Source organism: Triticum urartu, chromosome 4, assembly GCF_003073215.2.
Source record: "Triticum urartu cultivar G1812 chromosome 4, Tu2.1, whole genome shotgun sequence".
NCBI classification, from domain to species: domain Eukaryota; kingdom Viridiplantae; phylum Streptophyta; class Magnoliopsida; order Poales; family Poaceae; genus Triticum; species Triticum urartu.
Genome location: NC_053025.1, coordinates 105,146,130 through 105,170,549, shown reverse-complemented (window position 1 = coordinate 105,170,549; position 24,420 = coordinate 105,146,130). Strand labels below are relative to the sequence as shown.

The 24,420-nt window shown below is 46.8% G+C and overlaps 1 protein-coding gene and 1 long non-coding RNA gene across 2 annotated transcripts; one reads left to right on the top strand and one right to left on the bottom strand.

The window, feature by feature from the left end:
* Window positions 1-11,926: 11,926 nt before the first annotated feature.
* On the top strand, window positions 11,927-15,692 carry LOC125550901 (transcription factor VIP1-like). The gene is made up of 4 exons (XM_048714017.1): window positions 11,927-12,541; window positions 12,754-12,886; window positions 14,904-14,988; window positions 15,139-15,692. Exons 1-4 carry the CDS (start codon window positions 12,027-12,029, stop codon window positions 15,399-15,401), a joined length of 996 nt encoding a protein of 331 aa, XP_048569974.1. The 5' UTR covers window positions 11,927-12,026; the 3' UTR covers window positions 15,402-15,692.
* A 654-nt stretch (window positions 15,693-16,346) lies between these two features.
* On the bottom strand, window positions 16,347-18,639 carry LOC125553635. Its single transcript, XR_007304129.1, has 3 exons — window positions 17,666-18,639; window positions 17,484-17,594; window positions 16,347-17,285 (listed from the first exon to the last, which is right to left on the bottom strand). It is a non-coding gene; the product is annotated as an uncharacterized LOC125553635 (long non-coding RNA).
* Between the last annotated feature and the right edge of the window lie 5,781 nt (window positions 18,640-24,420).

The following is a 24,420-nucleotide window of genomic DNA, read 5'->3' as shown; positions in this document are numbered from 1 at the left end:
TTTTTAGAATGACAAACACAATGTTTTGAAAGTCGTTGCACGGTTCAATCCTTTAGTGCCCCGTACCGTACGTAGCGTATACTATTTATCGTACGGAACACATTTTTTTTGAAACTCGAAACACATTTTCCACTTGTTGATAACATGTAGTCCACTGATGAAGGCCCAATAGAGAAGCCCATAATTAACTGGAAGGGAGGCTCTCACATGAATCCGGCCCAGGTACATGCTCATGGTCCCCTAAACATAAATAAGTAAATAAATAAATAAAGCTAAATGCTCATGCACCAGTTCTTTGGGGAAATAGGTAGCCCAGTATTTCTTTTAAAGAATACCCAAACTAGGCCTATTTGTTTTCTCCGAATTACTAGGCTGCAAATCTTTCAAGACGAGGAGGGATGCATTCTGGCCTGGCTTAAAAGTATGGTTAATATCTGTTAAAAGTAATATCAAAAGGGGTTGAAAATTTCAAAAAAATTATAGCAAATGGGATATAAGTTTCTTTTTTTATTATGTTCTTCACTGATATCTTATACGTATTTCATTGGATTTAACATGACATAGTACTAATTTATTTTTTAATTTGTTTTAGTATGGCTATTAATTTTTGGATTAAGAATATTTCATTCCCCAGCAAAAATTTGCGAATTTTCAAAATTTCCCACATATTTAGTTAATTTTTTGACCCTCGTACTGACCAGAAAATGGCCAGCAGTTCTAAAAATGGAAAATGGGCTGCAATAAATTCCATATGAATTAGAAAATAAGTAAAATTTATAAAAATAATAGCAAATGGGCTGTACACATCACAGATTTCGAGGCTGGCTTGTTTACGCAAGGCTTTGTCAGTGAACACATGATTCTAGCAGCAGTTAGTGTTGGATGTCCATCCAACGGCCGACGTGCTTCTTCAATCTCTGATCTTCCTGCTCCAGCCGCCTAAACTAGCGCTGGCGGGACTGCCTGCTCCCTCCTCTTGTGGCCCGTTGTGATGCCGCGCAGGCTTCCCCGGCCCACCCTACTCCCTCCGCTGGCCTGGCCGCACGCAATCAACTGCCTCCTTATTACGCGAAAAAAATGATTCCTCCCACTGACATCTGGGGCGCACCGGTTGAGAGGCTGCATGTGGGCCTACTAAGTTGACGCGTACGTAGGGCTTGTCAACTTAGTCAACAAACGATTCTAGCAGCAGTAACCATTGCATTTGAATTGAACGGTCATGCTGCTTCTTCAATCGCTGCTCTTCTTGCACCAGCCGCCCAAACTAGCGCCGGGGAGACCGCCTGCTCCTGCCTCCAGTGGCCGGCTGTGCTGACGATGAGGCCTCATCGCCCCCTACTACTCCCACCGCTAGCCAGGCCCTGCGGCGACGGCAGCCTCACACCACAGTCGAACCAGTGAACCCTCGTACTCCTCTCCGCGTGGGCATCCACTGCCGCGTCTTCCCCGGCTCCGCGTCGTCCCCTTCCTAGGCCTCGCCATCGTCCACCGCCATGGTGCTCTCGGCGCGGCGTGGTTAACGTGGTCAACGACATTCCATCGGAAGAGTACTGTACGTAGAGAGGCTGACAGCTGGGTCCACGGCCACAGCCCAGTTTTTTGTGATTTGCCAAGTAAGTCGCTTTGTCAGGCCTGTTGGGCTGCAAATCTTTCAAGACGAGGAGAGTTTTCATTCGGCTGGTCGAGAAAATGACCCATCAGTAATGAGAAATGGGTTGTACATTTTTAAAACACATCAAACCGGCAATTAGTTTCAAATATCTTTTCTTCATTTCGAGATTTGAAATTACATTAATTTTTATGCGTGAAGAATTTGTTGGATTTTATATTGATATACATTTATTTTTAAAATCAGTTTGAATGTGAGTCGAAATTTCAGGATTAAAAACAGTTCAGACCGCACCGAAATATGCAAAATTTCGTATAATTTTTTAACCGTGGCCATAATATGGGCTGTAATGCTAATAAAAAGAATATGGGCTCAAAAAAACCCTTAATAATTAGCAAATGGGCTATAAATTATTAGAAATAATGGCAGATGGGCTGTATGATGTTTTCCACAGATTTGAGGCTTTCCTAAAAAAAGGTTGACGCATAAGCAGTGACTGTTGGATGGCCATCCAACGGCCGTCGTGCTTCTTCAATCTCTGCTCTTCCTGCTCCAGCCGCTCAAACAGGCGCCGGCGGGACTGTCTGCTCCCTCCTCCCCGCGGCCGGCTCTGCTGCCGTGCAAGCCTCACTGCCCCACCGTACTCCCATCGCCGGCCTAGCCATCCCTCTACTCACTCACACCTGCTGTTATTCTCCGGCGACGGCAGACAAACCAGTAAACCCTTGTACAGTCGTACTCCCCTTCGCGTGGGAAACAACTGGCGAGTCTTCCCTGCCTCTGTGTCGTTCCCTTCCTAGGCCTCGTCGTCGTCCACCGCCCTGGTGCTCTCGGCGCGGCCTGCTCAACGTGGTCAACGATCGACATGCATCTGAAGTACTGTACGTGGAAAGGCCGACAGCTGGGTCCACGGCCGCATGCAAGGAAATGCCTTCTTATTACGCGCAAAATAATGATTCCTCCACCTGACATCAGGGACCCATCGAAAGGGCCTCTGTATTTCGCGAAAAAAATGTTACCGCCACTGACAGCTCGGACCCATCAGCTATATCTTCGCACGCAAGGAAGTGCCTCCTTATTATGCTCAAAAAAATGAATACCCCTTGCTAGCCGGGACCCACCTTGGTGGGAGGCTGACTTGTGGGCCTACTAAGTTGACGGGGACGGAGGGCTTTGTCAACTTAGTCAATATGCACGATTATAGCTCCAGTGACCGTACGATGTCCATCCAACGGCCGTAGTGCTTCTTCAACCTCTAGTCTTCGTGCTCCTGCCTCCCGTGGCCGGCTGCGATGCGGCGCAGGCCTCACCGCTCCCTACTACTCCCACTGCTGGCCAGGCCATCCCTCTACTCACCCACACCCCCTGTTATTCTGCGGCGACGGCAACCTCACACCACAGCGAACCAGTGAACCCTCGTACTCCACTACGCGTGGGCATCCACTGCCGCGTCTTCCCCGGCTCCACGTCGTCCCCTTCCTAGGCCTCATCGTCGTCCACCGCCCTGGTGCTCTCGGCGCGGCGTGGTCAACGTGGTCAAGGAACAACTTCCATCGGACGTGGACTGTACGTGGAAAGGATGACAGCTGGGTCCACGGCCGCAGCAAGGAAGTGCCTCCTTATTACATGCAAAATAATTATTCCTCCACCTGACAGCGGGACCCACCGGACAGGCCACCGTATTTTGCGAAAAAACGTTTCCCCCTGACTGCTGGGACCCACCAGTTACATCTTCGCACGCAAGGAAGTGCGTCCGGGCAAAAAAACGATTCGCCCCCTGACTGCTGGGACCCACCAGCTACATCTTCGCAGGCAAGGAAGTGCCTGACAGTCGGGACCCACCTGGTCGAAGCGTACGTAGCGTTGTCATTCTGGTCGCGAACGTGTACGTACATACTGGTCGATGTAGAGGCGTTCACGTGTCGTAGTAGAGACGCGCACGTGTCGTAGTAGAGGCGCGCACGTAGCATTTACGTGTACGTATAGCGGCCAGGGTGCAAGAAAGAAAATACGGCCACGTATGTGTACATACGGGCGGGGTCTCGAACACCTACTCGCGCATACGTACGGCCAGGGCTCGTGTACATGGCTGGGTCGGAACGGAGAAACAGCGTCGTCGTCGTGTTCATGGGGAGGCAACGAAATGCGTCGTGTTCATGGGGAGGCAACGGAATGCGTCGTGTTCATCGGGAGGGCTTGGACGGAACAGGTGATGGAAACGAGGCCTGGCGTACCGCAGAATGGAGGAAACGGCCTTGTGTTCGATCGGCCACGTTCGAAACGGGATCCTGTTCATCGGGAGGGGTCTGGCGTACCGCAAAACGGAGGAAATGGACCTCCTACGGTCGAAACGGGGATCCTGTTAATCGGGAGGGGTGTGGCGTACCGCAAAACAGACAAAACGGACTTGTGTTGAAGCGCTATGGTCGAAACGGGGGTCCTGTTCATTGGGAGGGGTGTGGCGTACCGCAAAACCGGACTCCACGGGATACTGTTCATCTCCACCGTCGACCTCCTCCAGCCTCCACGGGCTCCTGTTCATCCAGCCTCCACGGGCTCCTATTTCACTGCGCGCTACTCCACCGGCTACTGTTCAACCACCCCTCCACTCTACTGTTCATCCAGCCCTCCACACCACGGGGTCCTGTTCAACCACCCCTTCACGGGCACCCCTCCACCGTCTACTGTTCATCCAGCCCTCCACACCACGGGGTCCTGTTCAACCACCCCTCCACCATCTACTATTCATCCAGCCCTCCACACCACGGGGTCCTGTTGATCCACCCCTCCATCGTCTACTGTTCATCCAGCCCTCCACCACACCACGGGGTCATGTTCATCCAGAGGCAACGCCACCGCTCACTGTTCATCCACACCCCCCCCCCCGCAACGCTCACTGTTCATCCCATCGATCGGCTTCAGTTAGCAGCAGTAGCGAAGGAATCGCTCGATCGGGTTCAGTTAACAGCCATCGATCGATCGCTCGGGTTTAGTAACGCGTAGCCTGCACTGCAATCGCTCGGGTTCAGTTAGAGCCCAACGCCTCGCTCGGGTTTAGTTCGAGCCAACGCCTCGCACACACGCACGTACGTGTACGAGAGAAACGTGCATCGCTCGGCCCCCGACCTCCCACCATAACCGGGAACTCCCCGAAATTTTCCTCCCCCTTGCTTCTACCACGGTTTTTTCCGTCATGGACGGCCCAAAGAATGTCATGCAGCTGCGTCTCCGGCCCGCCCAGGATGAAAAGCCCATTTTTTGTCATGATTTTTTGTCATAGAAGTAGGAGCCCACCACATCTATGATGATACCGGGTTTTGTCACAATTATCGTCATAGAAGTGTCATATGTATGACAGAAAAAAATTTCGTTCGGCCCAAAATGTCACGGATGTGTCTTTTTTTTGTAGTGTTTGCAAGGTAATAAAGGGCGCGTAAATAAAAGCTAGGGGGCTGTTTAGATAAAGACACAACTAAATTAGTTTTAGTAAAGAGTGTTTTGTTACGAGAAAGTTATTTGTCCCTAGGCAATCGATAACTAGACCGATAATCACTATTGCAATTTTATTTGAGGGAGAGGTATAAGCTAACATACTTTCTCTACTTGGATCATATGCACTTATGATTGGAACTCTAGCAAGCATCCGCAACTACTACAGATCATTAAGGTAAAACCCAACCATAGCATTAAAGTATCAAGTCCTCTTTATCCCATACGTAAACAACCTACTTACTCGGGTTTGTGTTTCAGTCACTCACGCAACCCACTATAAGCGAATCATGAACGTATTGCAACACCCTACACCGGGGATCCCTCACGCTTACGCGACACGGAGAGCACCATAGGACAGCACCAATAATAAAACATGCAACTCAAACCAATCTTGATCATCAAATAGCCCATAGGACAAAACGGATCTACTCAAACATCATAGGATAGCCATACATCATTGGGAAATAATATATAGAGTTGAGCACCATGTTTAAGTAGAGATTACAGCGGGTAAGAGATATGTTACACCACTGCATAGAGGGGGGAAGAGTTGGTGATGATGGCGGTGAAGTTGTTGGTGAAGATTGCGGTGATGATGATGGCCACGGCGGCGTTCCGGTGCCACCGGAAGAGAAGGGGAGAGGGGGACCCTTCGTCTTCTTCTTCCTTGACCTCCTCCCTAGATGGGAGAAGGGTTTCCCCTCTGGTCCTTGGCCTCCATGGTATGGGAGGGGCGAGAGCCCCTCCGAGATTGGATCTGTCTCTCTGTCTCTCTCTATTTCTGTGTTCTCAGATTCTACCCTTTCACCGTTTTATATATTCCCGGAGATCCGCAACTCTGATTGGGCTGAAATTTTAACACGATCTATCCGGATATTAGATTTCTTGCGGCGAAAGAAGGGCATCAGCCGCCTTACGGGGTGGCCACGAGGGTCAGGGGTGCGCCCCCCTGCCTCGTGCCCCCCTCGGGCATCGTCTCGCGTGGATTTTTCTTCCCAAAAATCATATATATTCCGAAAAAATCTCCGTCAATTTTTATCCCGTTTGGACTCCGTTTGATATGGATATTCTGCGAAACAAAAAACATGCAACAAACAGGAACTGGCACAGGGCACTGGATCAATATGTTAGTCCCAAAAATAGTATAAAAAGTTGCCAAAAGTATATGAAAGTTGTAGAATATTGGCATGGAACAATTAAAAATTATAGATACGACGGAGACGTATCACTACGGCATGAAGGGGCGATGCAGTAGCATCACACTGGTCTGGCCGACGGCAGGGAAGACCTTAGGTCGGCGGTAGGGACCGCGTGCCACACTCGCTACAACCCAAAGGAGCGACGCAGTGGCAGCGCGAGGGGTGGTGCAACCGCGGGGGCGGCCTGAAACGGCAGCGTGGACCGCGTGCCACGACGCTATGACCCAAAGGGGCAACGCAGCAGCATCGCGCGGGTTGGTGCAACTGCGAGGACAACCTCGGGGTGGTGGTGGACCGGGGCTGTGGCACTACAGCCTGAAGGGGCGATGTAGCGACAACGCGCAGGTCGGAGCAACCGCGGGAACGGCCTCTGGACGACGGAGTGGACAGCAATGTCGCGGTGCTATGGCCCGAAAGGGCGACGCAGGTCGGTGCAGCCGCGTGGATAACCACGGGGCGATGCAATGGCAGTCCGTTGCTTGATCGGTGGAGGGGTACGTTGTACTCAGGGACAGGGCGGTGATGGCCGGCGCAGAGAGGCGGGCGGGTAGACGCATGGGCGACTACCATGACGAGCCACCGCGTCGCGCGAGGCTGCCGGGTCGAAGAAGAGGCCGGGTGGTCGCGCCGGTGTCGGAGTAGAGGCGCGGGGGTCGATGATGGCAGCGGGCGATGCAAGCCGATCTTAGATTCCCCCCTCCCCCTCCCCCCGGGGACCAATAAAAACACCGATCAATATGATCAACGGGAGAGAGAAAAACCAGATCATAGGACTGCGAAAAAAGACTCTTTAGAGCAGCCGATCAACGCGATCGTCGGACGAACCCAAAGTACGGGCGCCGTGGCCAGACCCCTGGTGGCGATCATGGAGATCGATGCCCCGAGGGCGGCGTGGTACGGAAGCGGCGACGACAGCTTAGGGTTGTGGATTAAGTTAGGTTGATACCATGCAGGGCCATTGAAGGCCATGTGCGAGCTGTGCGCTCGCATAGGGCCCCCAAAATCAGGGGGGCAATTAGAGTCCTTATACGTGTATGGACAGTATGAATTTTTTTAGTTTTAGGCTGAAAGTAGTCTCTGTTTGTCGCCTGAAGGCTAAAGCACTCGTCTCGGCCTTCTTGTGGGCTTGGTCCGCTCAAAGGCCTCTAGCCAAACTCTGCCAATCGTCGTCGCTTGGATTGATCCAAGTGCGAACCAATCTGTGGTTGGATGGTTAGAGGGACTATGATATCGCCAACCCATCAGGATTTAAATTCTGATGCTCGCATTTATTCCTGGATTTATTTCAGGATTTTCGGCGATGCGCATTCAGTGGAAGGAGACGTTTTCTATCGACGACGAGGTGTCTACGTTGACTTCGTAAATTTCAAGACGATATGCCGGCTTAGTCTTTCGAAGATGCTCATAAAGATAGAGTGTGCGTGTGCGTTTATAGGGATGAGTGTATGCGCGTGTATATAAGCGCTTGTGTCTGTATTTATGTTAAAAAAAAGATCGATCCGAGTGATCGTAAACGAAACGATAGCCCCAGTGCATTACGTGTACGTACGTTTTCGTGAAATCTGCCGTTCCTTATTCCCTAAATAATCGCTTCGCTTTCCATCTCGCCACTGTGCGATCAATCTTTTCGCTTTGACTGAATCGGCGGCTTGGCAGCAATTTCTTTGCAGCCAGGCGACGGGTGGAAGAAGAACTAGACTTGCTAGCGTCGGTTGACACTGCCGCGGTGCCGCCGAATAGAAGACGAACCGGTGCCTCCACGTTCCTCCCCTTTCCTCTAATTTTGATACAAACCGCAAAGTTTTATTACGATCTTACTAATATTTTTTGAAACAACTTTTTGTCTAGTTGTTGAAGTTCAGAAGTTGTCAGTCTCACAGATTCAAGATTTTCAATAGTTGCTCGTCACGTCGTCCAAGTCCAAAATCAAGGTTCAATCTGATTCTAACTATCTATGCAAGTCACAAGCTTATAATTGATGTGGGTTCATCAGTCCAAATGCATTGATACTATTTTTGTTTGGTTAAAAAACAAAAACAATTATGCATTCTAGTTCTAGAAGAAAGTGTGATTATGGTGCCTTAAAGCGTAAGAAGAAACAGAAGACACATAAATTAAAAGAAGAGTGGAGAATATAAAGACATTCATGGACTTGAATTGTTTTGTGTGTTTGTTTTCATCCAGGATTTAGTTAAGAAAGCTATGGGCCCTGTTGATATTCTTAGACCTCTACCAATGCAATGGTGTTTAGATGAGGTGCTAAGTGCATTAAATATCTTAGCAACTCAACTCTTCAATGCATAGGTACTTAACTTGTTGTTGCTAAGCACACTTTATTTAATGAGTTAACACCTAAAGTCTTTCATGCATTGGTCAAATTGCTTCATTTAAGTGGTTTGCCTAGATTCTCGCGCTTGGCATTGGTTCTTCCTGGGGTCACCAAAGTGCTCTCTCCCCTATTTAAATGATGTGCCATGTCATTTTTTCGCTTATGTGGCATGCTTAGCACCTGTCCATGATGGAGCACTGGAAAGGGCCTTAGTTGTTGATGAAGCACCCCTTCTATCCTAATGCTATTATGGCGTGCAAGATTTTGTTAACAATTCGTGTAACTGTTGCATATGTGGAAATGAGCTTTTCAAAACTCAAGTTGTTGAATTCTACTATGACACAAGAAAGACCCAATGGTTTTGCAACGATAGCACTTAAAAATGATGTCTTGGAGAACATTAATTATGCAGACATAATTGAAGATATCATTTTAAGGAACACGTGACAAATGGCCCTTTTCAATAGAGCAAGAGGTCAGTTTGTTGGTCTTACTCTTTTGCGTTGCTGCTTGAGAATCTACTATATCTAAATAGAAGCCCCCCACTACTTGATTTCTCTGCGTTCTCATGCATCCACGTCACCATAATTATTTTCGACCATTTAATTCTCCATAGATGGCTCAGATCTGCAGCTCGAATTGATCCCGGTGCTTCACGTGGTCACACCCATTGGGTTGACCCCTCCTTCTTCGACCCCACGGAAGCGGAAGCGCGGAGAAGTGAACCGTCGTCCTCGAGTGGAAACGTCTGTGCAGAATGAATCCCTCGCCGTCTCCCATTCATCATCCCTTTCTCTCCCCAACGACACAAAACCCCATGCGGGGACGGACGCAGCAGAACGCAGTTTCATCTAGGGTTTGCGGCCATTGTCTGGGGTAGAATCGACGGCTACGGCGGCGATGGCGCGGCAAGATCGCAAGGCGGTCGATCTAGAGGATGAGAGGAGCCGTAGTTCAGCCACATCAACAAGCTCATCAACATCCGTGAGGGCAAGCTGGAGCCGCAGTTCAGCTCCGAGTTCTCGTGGTTCTCTACAGGTAAGTTGCCTCTCTCTCTCCTCCCTCTGGCCATGCCTAGGCTGGCCCGATTGGATCTGATCTAGGGTTTGCAGACGCCCCATGTTTATCTCTTTTTGTGGCGCAACATGATATACAAACAGCACCAAGAGCCCTTCATTTTCTTTCTTAAATTTGCCAAGCCAAAGGAGAGGCCACCCTTTGATTCTATCCTTTGGGCCACCCGCTTCTATTTACATTTTCGCTACTTGATTACCAACTAGGAAAGCATCCGCTGCTTCTATGCGATATGTATGGGGATGATTTGTATGCTATGATCAAAGTTTCAATTCGTTTTTTCACATGGCCTTTCCCATATGGAGACTGCATTGAGTGGCAGCGATCTGAATGACTCCCAACCCACGAAGCAGCGTGGATGCCAAGCATCACATGATTGAATGCCCGATGGTCATGGTACGATCTAGTAGGTCCGTGCCCTATCTCGACTCTACTATTATAATTTTTTAGGTTGCTTTTCGGCATATGTTTTTCTTAATATATTATTGTTGGTGCATTTTTATAGAATTGTTTTTTGATCTTGCGGCAAATACTCTATGTTCGGCATGTAGATTACTGGAATCCATTCTCCGTCAATTTGTTACTGATATTATCTCATCAAAAATCTTGCCTATCAGGCCTAATACACAATTCTATCATTTGTTACCCTGTTAAAGGAGAACGTAACTTTCTTGCAAAAGAATCATTTTTTCATGTGCTATCTTTTGAATACACTACTAAGCGAGTTGAGACTAAGTTTTCCCCTCCTAATTATGTGGTTGTGTCTCTTCTCTCCTGTACCCATTTCGCATTTTTTATCCATTCCCTTATTTGTATCGTCTTTATCTCACATTTGTATTCGATAATTTTCATTTTTAGAGAAAAAGCTTGAAGCAAGGGCCCATGTATACCTGAGCATGTGTGTTAACCAAGATGTACATATAATCTTTCAAGCTAGCACAAACTTCATGTGTTTATTTGTTTTATTGAGTTATATATGATGATATATTGATATGAAAATAACCAAATTATGAACATTCTTTGCCATGTTTGCCAGACATGAAACTACTACGGGGTCTGTTGTTATATAATACTAATTCCAGTTACTAACAATTACCCGTTGTTAATGTGTGTTTCATCTGACATTTCATGCTAACATGCTTAGAAAAAGTAATGCTATCCCACACCAATGTTCCGCAGCAACGCGTGGGGCATCATCTAGTTTTCTAAACATTGTACTACTAAATAACTTAAGTTTGAATGGTATAATTAAGTGATTATGCTTGAGTTATATTGGGCCCCATTTTGTTTTTTTTTGCAGCTGGGCCCTGAATTCCTAGAGACGGCCCTGATACCATGTAAAAGGAATAGAGAGAAGATTGACGTAATATGTATTGCTTGAGCCTTGTAGGCATATATATATAAAATACATAATCTATTTAAAATACAAGATAAGATAGAATAAATCATATCCTATCTTTTCTAACTAATCACGATACTCAACAGAAGCTACTACCGCCACAACCAATGATGCATAGCTTGAACAATACTAATCCGAAATTCGTAAAAGGGGACAGTAAACTGCAAACAATATAACACTGCAGGTTGAAATATTTAAAAATTATTAAACCGAAAGCCCTCTTGGCAGTTGGCACGTACCCTTGCTGCCGATGCCAAGGCGTCCGTCCGTGGAGACCGACAAGCCAGCAGCAAAACGCACGGACCAGTTGCTCGCTCCCTCCCGGCAATCACCAGAACGCCACGTACACCCGCTAGCCCCCAAGCCGCTGGGGCCCACATGTCATTAATTTTCAAGTAAAGCGCAAGGAACAGCCAAACAGCGACCGCACAGCGACAGGGGGTGCTCTTTTTCTCGGAACCACGCGGCGCTCCTTCCACGGCCAACGCAGAGTTACCGTCTCGCCCCTCACCCTCCTCTTCCCATACACCAGCCTCATGCACCAGAGACACATCGCGCCGTCGGTACCACGGGCACATTCGCGCCCTCTGGCAGCACCGTCGTAGACCGGGTTCAGTCAAACGTCGGTGCCCCCCGAGGGGAATTACTGCCACTTCACACCGCCGGATATTCTTCCCCTCCCTGCACCCACCGCACAAGCCATACGCCGTATCAACCGTGCACTCAACCTCGTGATGCGCGCGTGTACCGTCCAGTTCATGCACCGTGTCCACGCCGAACCGAGGCGCAGCCTCCGCCTTCCTCCACACTTTGACTCTTGTACCAGCCCCCCACCTCGAGCTCCCCCGACGCATACGCCCACCCGCATCTACTCCCCCTCCGGCTCCGAGCGAACCACGCGCCGACCGGACCTTGACCGCCGCCATGGACCCGCGCTTCCCGCCGCCGGCGCCGTCCTCTGCTGCCGCGGGTGCGCCGCGCGGCCACCGGCGGGCCCACTCCGAGACCTTCATCCGGTTCCCCGACGCGGACCTGCTGCTCGACCCGGACAGCGACTTCTCCTTCTCCGACCTCGACTTCCCCTCCCTCTCCGACGACTCCCCCGCCGTCTCCTCCGACCCCACCCCGCCTCCTCCGCCGCTGCCGCCGCAGCAGCAGGGGGCTGCCGCGTCCCCGGCGCCGGCGCCGCGGCCGCCCGGTGGCGGGGGTGCGCATATGAGGAGCCTCTCGCTCGACGCCGCCTTCTTCGACGGCCTCGCGCTGCAGGGGGGAGGCGGAGGCGGAGCTGGGCATAAGAGGAGCGGCTCCATGGATGGAGCGAGCTCGCCGTCCGACGGCGAGTCTGCGCTGTCCGGTGGGCTGCCGGACTACGCCAAGAAGGCCATTCCCGCGGAAAGGCTCGCTGAACTCGCGCTCCTCGACCCCAAGCGCGCTAAGAGGTGAGGTCCTCTTCAGCTCTTCCCCTTTCGCTTTATCCGTGGAGCGAAGCTTGATAGATCCAAAAGGTAGTTTGCTGCTAGTTCTAGTGCCCTGCGTTACTGACATCCAGCTCCTTGCTCGTGCTGCCTAATTTTGAGTTTCCAGGGTGTCCTGTGGTTCAGTCGAGTTATATTTTAGGTGTGGTTTCATGGCGGTAGTCTCTGGTATGCAGGATTCTGGCCAACAGGCAGTCGGCCGCGAGGTCCAAGGAGAGGAAGATCAAGTACACCGGCGAGCTGGAGAGGAAGGTGCAGACGCTGCAGACAGAGGCGACAACGCTCTCTGCACAGCTCACGCTTCTTCAGGTGTGTATAATTGATCTGTGTTGTTTGTAGTCCGTAAACCGCAAAGTATGGCAGCATGATTGCTTGAGCCAAACCTAATTAATTGACTAGCTGAAGCCAATATTCTGTCTGATCAGTCTACATTAGTTGGTTGCTTTCCTTAATTGTTGGACAAGTGTGGAAGCTGCATTGGTAACACTAGTATGGACCTGACTAATTCAAAGCTTGCGTCCTGAAAGAAGCAACCAGGATAAACAAACGATTGCCTTCGCTTACAACTTCTTGTCATACTGCTTTAATATCTTAACTTATCTGTTCCCCTCATGAACAATTCTCATTACTACAGTTGTTGACATTTCTATGAGCATTTCCTTTAAAAAACAGTACTAGCTATTTTCTCTTCTTAGAGTTAATAAGGACATTCTCTTTTTTTATTCTCCGAAGGGAATTTTGTAAGATTACATTTCAATACTGTCCACTTTTATTTTATTATATCTGAGGGTCACAACATATACTGGGTCCGAGATGATGTGTTACCCTCTGTTTTCTGATTCTCATCTTCCATTCAGTGAGGATTGTGTATTTTGACCCCACCACTTAGTTGTTTCCAATTGTTGAATTGGTAGAGCTTTTGATAATTGATTGTTCAAGTGTAGTGGACGGCATGATCCTAATGAGTTTAACTCTCCGTTTGATAGTTAGTTTACACATATTGCTGTCTGTCACTACGAAATACAAATATCAATTCTGCTTCCTGAGGACTCACCATTTTGTTATCAACTTGTTTTCTTGCTTGTCTCACTTTTGCTTGTTATAGTATATAGATCTTAGGATGCATCCACACACCTTTAATGAATGTGTAGGATAAAATTTTATCATAATTATGTTGAAAGCTTCCTGGCCACGCTGAAGCTATAAACTTATCAGTCTATGTGAAGAAAACTTGTTGCACTAGGTTAGCTCCCCAAGGTTAATTTGTTGTTTTTATGGCAATCGATAAAAAATATCGTGAATCAAGTACTTCTCTACCTGTATATACTGCCTATTTTCTTTTTGTTTGAATTCTTTCCTTACTGGAGAGGGGCCCGGGGCTGGAAGAGAAGAACCTTACAATACTACTCCCTCCATCCCAAAATAAGTGTCTCAAGCTTAGTACTCCCTCCGTCCCAAAATTCTTGTCTTAGATTTGTCTAGATACGGATGTATCTAACACTAAACGTAACTAGGTACATCCGTATTTAGACAAATCTAAGACAAGAATTTTGGGACGGAGGGAGTAAATTACATGAGCATGTAGTGGATTTCCTGTATAGCCCTTGAATAGCTAACTGTTGATTTCTAGTTACACACAGATATTGTTAAGGGAAACGTATGACACATGTACATATAAATGAATGCTCTGGAGCATAAAAAGCTAGGAACGCAAACAGACACGTCCGCGTTGTCCGCCTACGTCCGCGATGGCAGGAGAGGAACTAATGTGTTGTTGCTTTAATAGTGATGCTGCTTTAATTATATGCTTGCGGATGCTATGCGGACACTGTCCGCCTGCATCCCTATAAAAATCTGGTCCTGTAGTTGATGTGACTACTAGATGATTTGTTGCACCCAAAAGTAGGTGGGATAATGCAGGCGCCTCTGCTTGATGGCTGGTCATGTCAAAAACAGGGGAGGTGATGCTCTATTTGAAAGCTAATTTGATTGAAGATGTTGGAACCAAATGGGTGGTGTTAGGGTGAAGCTTTGGCTTGGTGGGCAGGGAGATAGTAACAGAAGATTCATCTTTTTCTCTAGAAAGTTTGGCCAGTGCTGAACATCTTATTTACGCTGGAAAAAGAAATATGGAAGCGAAAAAGATTTATTAAGACCTGATCCATAATCAATACTAATAAAAGTTTGTAGTAGAGCTAGTGAACTTTGTATTCTTGGTAATGCTATTTTCTGAGTATGACGACATCAAATTTATCAGGACTGTGATAACCAATATTTTGTTGCATCATCTTACAGTCTCTGTGTTGATTTTTTTTTTGTAACCCAGAGGGATACTTCCGGTTTAACTGTTGAGAACAGAGAGCTCAAACTCCGGTTGCAGTCCATGGAAGAACAAGCCAAACTTCGAGATGGTATGCCCTAGTCTTGTTTTTGAAGTTTGCTAGTCTTTGTAATATATAGGCTCAGAACAAAAACCATCGTCTTCCCTGAACATTTAAGGCATCTGAGGGTCGACCAGTGATCAATCAGTCACCTTGTGACCATGTATCTGTTCCGTGCAGCTCTGAATGATGCCCTGAGAGAAGAAGTCCAGCGGCTTAAGATAGCGGCAGGTCAAGTTCCAAACATGAATGGAAACCCCTTCGGCGGAGGGCTGCAGCAGCATCAGCAACAGCAGCAGCAGATTCCGAACTATTTCTCGCAGCAGCAGATGCACTACCAAGGTCATCAGCATCACCACCCCCAAAACCACTCCCAGAATTCTTCGAATGGAGGCCAGTCGCTGAGTGGTCAGTCTCTAAGCGACTCCATGGATTTCATGTGAGGAGTCTCTGGGCAACCTCGGGGCGCATACCGACCACAGTTCGGTAGTTGTAAAGATAACTGATGTATACTGTATGCACATGAATCATTCGTAGGGTAGCTAGATGTTCTTTGTACCATTAATCAAGAGAATTCATCCGTGTGTGTCGCAGTTGATCATCTCTCTTTCTTTTGGGGTTCATGCATGCCTTAGCCTGAAGTCTGAACGAACCATGCTTGACATGTTGCCTGTAGTTGTCACCCTGTAAAGGTGTTATAGTGAATGGAATGGTTTCTGGTTGGAAGTCTTGAATTTTTATGGTTTCCGGTTGGTGAGTCGTCAACTGGCGGTGCATACAAAGATTTTAGCTACCGGTTTAGGGGAAATACCGGTAGATTTGACTGCCGTGGGTACTGCCGGTAACGGCAGTTTTACTGTCCAAGAAAAGTATATGCAAAATTCAACTGGCTTTGTCTAAATTGTCAAATTCCTTTCACATCTGCTTGAAATGCTTAAGGTGTGCGGTTGGGCTATCTCACTCGCCTGACGGAACAAAGACCATATGTCGGGAACTGATGTGATGAATGATGTGTATCCACCTGCAAACATCTGTTCGTCCAGTGTCCACTTTTCTCTCGTGCCTTTCGGCGCGGAAACTAACACTGCCTGGAGACACCTTGTCGCTTTCGCGTTTTTTTAGGTGCCTTGTTGTTTTCTTTCTTTTTTTTTCCTGAGAAAACTGTGTTATACTGTACTACTAGATCATCGATGGCGTGCGTTGCTGCGCCCGTCTATTTTTCGTTGAAATAATAGGAATCTCATAAATATAAGAGAAATGAAACATAGAAATTCAATTACATAAAGTATATCATTCAGTAATCGAAAAAGGATATTCTTATGCTAATGTATTAGGCAGTTGTGACAACTGATAGTATTCTCATAGATAGTTTAAGATAAATGAAACAAAGAAATTCAATTACATAAAGATATGTTGTATCATTACATATAATTACACAGTATTCTCATAGATATGAGATAAACTTAATGTAGCACACATTTTACATGAAAATATGAAATGAAACTGCAAAAGTTACAGAAATCAAGTAGCCAAGATGTGCAAGAACCAATGAAATATTTTGGAGGCGAAGCCAAAATGAAATAGGAGCGAAAAAGCATCTCTCGACAGATCAAAACATACATTATCTTCCATACTTGCTAACTACTTACATCGGACGATTCATAAGCATCAGAAATTTAAAGAAAGAAAAACATACATGTGATATCCACATATTCATGTAGTGCAGCTTCTTAAGAGCCTTCGTTCTAAGGTCAAAAGCTTCTGAAAAGCCTACGATTATCTAAATTTCTCGTAAGTGGCAGATATGAAATTTGCTTCAAAAAAATCACAATTAAGAGTCTATAGTACAGCTCGAGCAAAAACCAGTGGTTCAGTATAGAATCATGAAATAAGAGTACCCTTGCTGAAGATACAGTCAAACAAAAAGTAGTGTTGCTGAATCAATGGTCCAGTTTAGAGTTAACATATGTACTGGCAGTACCTCAATAACCAAGCATCATCTGCAGCAGCTGAACTGAACGTTTGTGAATAGACAACTTATAATTATACATGAGGAAGAAAATCTGCATGAACTCTCCCAGCGGGTACTATGAAATTTTACAGATTAAGTGATCATCTCCCAGGGAATACGTATAGAAAGAACACATCAGCTCCACCATGACTCAGTGCTTGGAATCTGTTTCAACTCTCCTGACCTGGTGTTCAATTAATTAAGAAATACCAACTTAAATTCGTTCTTTGCATCCCAAGAAGATGTGCTTGGAATCTGTTTCAACCCTCCAGACCTGGTGTTTATAGTCTCTGAAGATTTGTACCTACTTGTAAACCTTCGTTGGCGTAACATGTAGAGAAACAGAAGAAAAAAATCAGGAGAAACTTAATAAAGGCCAATAACAGGGCAACTTGCTACCCAAACGAGAGAGACAGGAGAGATGGGGTTGTGAGATCTGGTTAGAGGTCTCAGGAAAAGATGGACGCAGTTGAGAAGCAGAAAAGGAATAGCTAGAAAAAAAACTCAGTCTCACCCTATTATTTCCCCCATCTCTCTTGCCGCTGATCACTGCTCTACCATGAACAGTAAAGCCGTCAGGCGTGGCCACCATGCTGCAACGAGAAGGTGCTGGCGAAAAGATATGCTGCCGGAGTGGAAAGCGTGAGCGTCTGAGCGAAGAGTGGTAGGGAAGGAAGAAGAGTTATGTAGACGTACTTGCACCACTCGGCGCCGGAAAGGATCAGCACATCACTCGCCATGAATGGGCGCTCAGAAAATGAAGTATAACGGCCGAAGTATAATTGCGTCTTTCAAGTCTCAATGGAGCAGTTTCCATCAGATGAGGCGTCGACCATCGCCCATGTCCCCTCCCTCGTACTCCACCTTGCAGGTAGATTGCCTGCCTCGGCTCGATGGAGCGGCCCTTTAGTCACCCTCATCGCACGCGTCCGCTGGATCCCCACCCGCACCACACATCTGCTGGATTTCCTTGGGCGCATCGGCTGGATTCAGCGGAAAGGATCTTGGTCAGAAGACCAATCGCCCGCATCATGCGCTCGTCGATTGGATCCCCTCGCAGGATCTCCTCCTCTCCACGGGCGCTGGATCCACTCTCTGTCGCACGACTGACCCGTTTCGTGCTGTGTCGAGCGAACAGTTTTTTTTCCGGATAAGGCAACACGTCGTTGGTCCGTCGTCGGTTACCCAAATGGGCTTGTATAGCAGCCCGTAGAAGCCCAATTAACCACAGGCCTCCGAAAAGGTCTCCAGAATAGCAGCCTATCAGGACGGCCAGCCCAAATCGCGGTAAACTATCCTTAGAGAAAGATCTGATGGCTAGAAACTGATCAAACACGAAATCCGATGGCCAGAAACATTAGGGGCGTGAGAGAGCTCGCTTTAGGCTCGGTTTTACTGTCCTTAATACCTATTATTATTATTATTATTATTATTATTATTATTATTATTATTATTATTATTCTATAGCTACACCTAATATTAACGCCGGCCAGTCTTGTTGGTGCTTGGAGCAAACCACATGAAGGGGTCACCGATTCCTTGATCATGGAGGCGTTATCACCAAGAGAAGGTGTGATCTTTGCAAGTTTTTCTTAGCTTTTGGACAAAAAATTCAGGGAAAATTATTTTTGCGTGAAAAAACGTTTTTTTTCTTCCGCTAGAATCACGGACGTGTCTTTCGAAAATGAAAAAAATGCATTTCTATTTTACTTTGATGAGAGGCACAGTCATGCCTCTTGGAAATTAAAAAAACACGTTTTTCCCTTCCGCGAGAGGTATGGATTTGCTTTCACTAGAGACACGACCGTGCCTCTTTATGAATTTTGATTTTGCTGACCACATTGAAACGAAAAAAACATGTTTTTTCTCTTCCGTGAGAGGCACGGATTTACATCTCATGAAAGTACGGATTTGCTTCCGTGAGATGCATGGTCGTGCCTCTCTCAAGAAAAAAAACGCATTTTTTATCATTTTCGAAAGAGGCACAGTTTTGCTTCCGTGAGAGGCACGGTCGTGCCTCTCTCGAAAATAAATAAAAAGCATGTTTTTTATCATTTTCAAGAGAGGCACGGATTTGCTTTCGTGAGAGACATGGTCATGCCTCTTGGAAACATTTTTTTCTTCCGCGAGAGATACGGGTTTACTTCTCATGGAGGTAAGTATTTGCTTTCGCGAGAGGCACAGTAAACGCGCATTGGATTTGATTTTTTCATTCGGTTTTTTCCATGAAAAAAAGGTTGATCAAACCTATCAACATGGGATCTATTTTTAAAGATCTCGATGCAAGGAATCCAATGATGAAAACAGTTTGAGATTTGAATGCACTGTTTAGAAGATAAAAATATTTTGAATAAAACAGATCTATGAGAAAGAAAAAGGGAAACGTTTATACACGCCGCACCGGCCGAACCGTTGCGCCGGACGCGCGCGACGCGTTCGATGAAGGAGCGATCCTGTGGCCCAGTGCGCTCGTCCCTCTGTAGGCCCACCTTATCCCCTCTTGGTTGTCTTCCTCCTCAACCCGTCTCTTTTTTTGCATCTCCATGGCCTGCTCTCAGCCATGGACGTGACACCCTCAAGCTTGACCTCCCCCCTCCTGTATCTCTACCTTCCCACCAGAACCACGGTTTTGCACGCTCTCACCACCGCTGCTGCACGGCCCACCCCTGCTGCTACTACTCCAAGCATTCCTTGTCGGGCTTTTGCAGCCGGCGACGGTGCTGCGAGCGATGACCTTTTTCTTGTTTCTACCGAGCAGCGGCTGTGAAACGAGACTAGGGCGGTGCTGCAACCGGCAACGTTGGAAGCTACAACCGGCTTTGGTGAAAGCTACAACCAAAGAGTAGAAAAATGGAACCAGCGACAAAAAAGCTACAACCACCTATACGAGTGTTACAACCATTGACAAAAAAGCTTCAAGCCTATATAGAAAAGCTTCAACCATCAACGGAGAAAGCTTCAACCAGCCACTATCAACTGAAAAAGCTGCAACCGTTAAGAAAAAAGCTCCAACCTTAGGTGAAAAAAGATTCAATCAAAAGACATACAAAGTTTCAGCCGGGCACTGCAAGACGAAAGAAGTTGCAACCGTTTACAAAATAAGCTTCGATCGTAGTTGAAAAAAGCTTCAATCAACATGATGAAAAGCTTCAATCTGTGAAAAAAGCTTCAACCACCATGAAAAAAGCTTCAACCGGCGTGATAAAAAGCTTCAACCGGCGTGCCAATGATGCGAGCGGCGGCGTTGAGAGCTGCGGTCGGCGACACGACAGTGCAGCGACGGGGTGTGCTAAGACTGGCGGTTGCTTAGGTACCGCAAGGACAGAGGGCATCGGCGTGCTTCAAGGTGGCATCCTTTTCTGCTACAAGGGGAGTGAGGCTTCCTGCTGGACCGACGGCGACAAGGACGGCAACGAGAACGGCGAGCGCATCCAGCAGTGTGGGGCGGCGGAGGGAGGAGGTCCAAGTGAGGGGGTGGTGACCGGCGGCCGGTAGAACATCTAGACGGCAGGAGCTGCGCGCGAAGAGGAAGAAAGAGATGGGGGAAGTCAACGCGAGCAGATCGAACGGCTGAGGCTTGTTGTATCGGGCGACTGGGATGCGACCGGTTGAACTGTTGGGCCGATGCGCCGGCGCCTAGCACGCGCCAAAGAAGAACTCTCAGATGCGACCCCTCCAAAAAATACTACGGCCCATCTAAAACAGCCAATCCCCACCCCCGCCTCAGCTTACCGATGCGACCCCTCCAAAAAAAAAAAAAACTCACCGACGCGTGTAAGCTTCTCGGCTCCTCCACTCGCCGGTGCGCGTCACCATCTCCATCTCCGCCGACCACGCGGCTGCCTCTCCGTCCATCGCGGTGGCGCCGGAGCCGGTGAGGCCGATTGGACGACCGAGGAATCCCTTCCCGCCCCTCCCACGCGGCCTGCTCCGATCCCGATCCCCCCTCCCACGCGGCGCCGAGTCAGCCGACCACCAACCCCTCGCGAGGTAGGTCACGAAGGTATCTCACCCCGAACCCGAAGGTACACGCACGCGCTGACGCCTGTTCCGCTCGGAGCCTTGCGTCACATACTCACATGGTGGCGCGGTGCGCACATGGAAGATGCAGAGATAGTACCTGCGTATCAGCGCGCGACCAAGCCGTGCAACCGCAGGTGCAAAGCATGCCAATTGGGGTTCTAGCGATTCCCGCGTAGTATAAGTCTGGCGTGTTGGTTCACCACGCCCGACGCAAAGGATTCCCTCACATTGGGATTCTGTTTCATATTTTACCGTGATGATGCACTGTCCCTAGATTTTGGGTTCTAGCGGTTCCCGTGTATGGCTGGTCATAGTGGGAGTAACTTAGCGACTAACATAACACACTTCAAATTTTTTTTGCTTATGTGGCAAGTAGTTAATGAGAAGTAGTAACATAGCACTTCCCAATACAAGATGAGTCTACAAGCTAATAAATGAAGCCATCTATGACACTACTACTATGTTACTTTGCACCATGAAGGTAGTAACTTAGACTAGTGTCATATGCATGACACTAGTATAAGTTACTCCCCACTATGACCAGCCTAACATTGGCGTGCCGGTTCGAGGAAACCGTGCTAATTAGCATGCGATAATCATGGGGTTCTTCTTAATACTAGCTACAGTGCTTTTATTTTAGTCATTCGAGAGTAGTGACGGCAGGACAAGTGCAGACAAACTACATTGGTCGTGAGATTCTGTTCATATGTGGTGGTGATGCAGTAGGACTAAAATTATCTCTGAACATGACTTGAACGTTGGGTTCTAGCGGTCTACATGTTTAAGAGTTGAAGGAGACAATGCTAATTAGCACATGATAGTCATGGACTCTGTAATTTTGCGTTCCGTCTGTTTTAATTCTGTCAGCATTTTGTTTTGCTAATAGTTGTGGGGAAGGATTGGAACACGATTATATATATTGCTTCCAGAAATGATGTCAATTTTATTCGATTCAAACGTTTAATTGTCAGCAAAACCAGGTTAAGCTTTGCTCCGGAATGGTGCCTACATGACGTTCCTTCCCTAATATTTTTTCCTGGTCTGAGTCGCGAGTCAGAAGGTCCACGTTAACTGAAGCGAATCAGATTTATCTGGAATATTTTGACTTTGGAGAATGGCTCCGACCTTAGCTTGTCAAGCTTGTTTAGCAGGAATCTACCCCTCTTGCAGCAACTTGCCAGTACTTTAGTTTTCTATTGTTAGGCAGCTTGGATTATGCAGGTGATGGTGACAAGTTTCCACAGTACTAGTGGCTGTTATCTTCCCATTTCAAAGTTCAATGTACTTCCGATCTCAACAGTAGGACTAAAATTATCTCTTAACATGTCTATAATATGGGGTTCTAGACTTCTAGTGGTCTCCATGTTTAAGAGTTGGAGGAGACCATGCTTGTTAGGAGTACATGATAGTCATGGATTTGTAATTATGTATTCCGTCGGTTACAATTTTCTCTCAGCATTTTGTTTCTCTAATATGGGGAAGGGTTGGAATACGAGCATGTATATTGTTTTGATAAATGACATCGAATTTATTCGATTCAAACATCTAATTGTTAGCAAAACCAGGGTAAGCCTTCATGACATGCTCCCCTCATATTATTCGTGGTCTGAGTGGTGAGTCATACGGTTCATATTAACAGGAACAAATCATATTTATTGCTCACTAAAAAAATCAGATTTATCTAAATTTTTTTGACTGGAGAATGGCTCCGACCTTAGCTTGCCAAGCTTGTTTAACAGGAATCTATCTTGCAGCAACTGGCCAGTACTTATGTTTTCTATAGCTAGGCAGCTTAGATTATGCAGGTGATGGCGACAAGTTTCTACAGTACTGGTGGCTGTTACCTTCCAATTTCAAAATTCAATGATTTCCCATAATTGTTGAAATTTCCGGCCGTCTAGCTAGGCTCATATTTCAGTAATGTCTCAGTCATCTGAAAGAGAAATCAGTTGACCATGCATTGCCGCCCTTGGACTGTAATATATTGCTTACTCAAACCTGAGTTTAACCATACACAAGTCTATGTGGTAGGATGCAAACAAAATATTGACCTCAGTTGACAGTGAATTTTTACTTTAATGTACACAGGCCTCAAGTTGTACTGTAGTTTACCTAGAGGAGAGATCGGTTGTCTTCTATCGTGACCGTGGGATTCTATCTTGAGAATAAGGCATATTGCAGAGGTTTATTTTTGAACTGCATGAGGTATGCATTCATTGGACCATGCTGTAATATATCTGACCCCTTGAGAAATTTGTTTTGGCTGGTAGTTCTTAGTGAGTTGATATGCTAGCCAACTAGTAAGTGATGCATCAAACCAGAAATTAGCATGTCCTCTAGTGTTTGCTAATCTCAATTTTTTACCTAAATGGAAGACAAACTTCTTGTACTAGAACTAAGTTTCGTTCTTCAGAGGAGGACAGCACACAGCCACACAGGCAAACCACGTTATTCTAGCATGCTATGTCTAATCAATGGCATCGGAACCTTCTGCCTCCCTCTCGTCCAGATAAACCAAACATATACTGTACAGTGCTAGTGCGTCTTCGTTTGTACTTCCCGTTGGCATCCATGTTGAGTAGTATACCGTGTATCTTATGAGGGATTAGGGAACATATCGATAGACAAAGGATGATGCTTTAGGTGACTTGCTAACTAGCTGGGGATTAGGAGACCAGCAAGCTGATGCTACAGAACAGAAAGCAACAGTTTGTTTTGCTGCTCTTGTTTTCAGCAATTGCTGTGAGAGGCTCCTCTCAACTACCGAACCCCATAGGGCTTTGATTGGTGGAATTCTCAGTGATCTTTGTCCACTGTTCTTTCTTCACATATTTTGACAGACGTTAGGCCGCATTGCATCAGTGAAATGCCGACAAGTGTCATTTGAGAAGCTCTCTATTATCAGCTTAAACCCTCTGACATCTGCCACTTGTTTCAAACCTTTATTCTTATTCTCACCTGGCGTGGTCATTGGATATTCGAATTGCCCACTCAGGAATTTTAGGCAAATGCTGGCTCCATCAATGTATTACCATATAATACTGCATATTTGATTTATATTGTCTAATTAATAGTTTCTTTCCTTGTCCAGCAGCAGTGCTTACCAACTATGATTATGATGATAATTAGGTATCCACCTGCCGTCCTTAACTCATTTGATGTCAGTGAGCATGTTTCCTGAGCATGCTAGGCTCTCGCATCGTTGACAAAATGGACCATACAACCATTCCTGTTAGTCTCAAATCTCAAGGAATTAATTTGAGCCCTCTATGACGAAATCTTGTAGGGTGTGGTGGGGGCATATGATACTTAATGTCCGGTTGTGAAGGCAGTTGTACTGCTGGTTGTGATGAAAAGTACCATGCTGCCAAGATCCTTTTTAAAGTGATTATTTCTTTTACATCATATTGTCTACACTCTTACAGTTG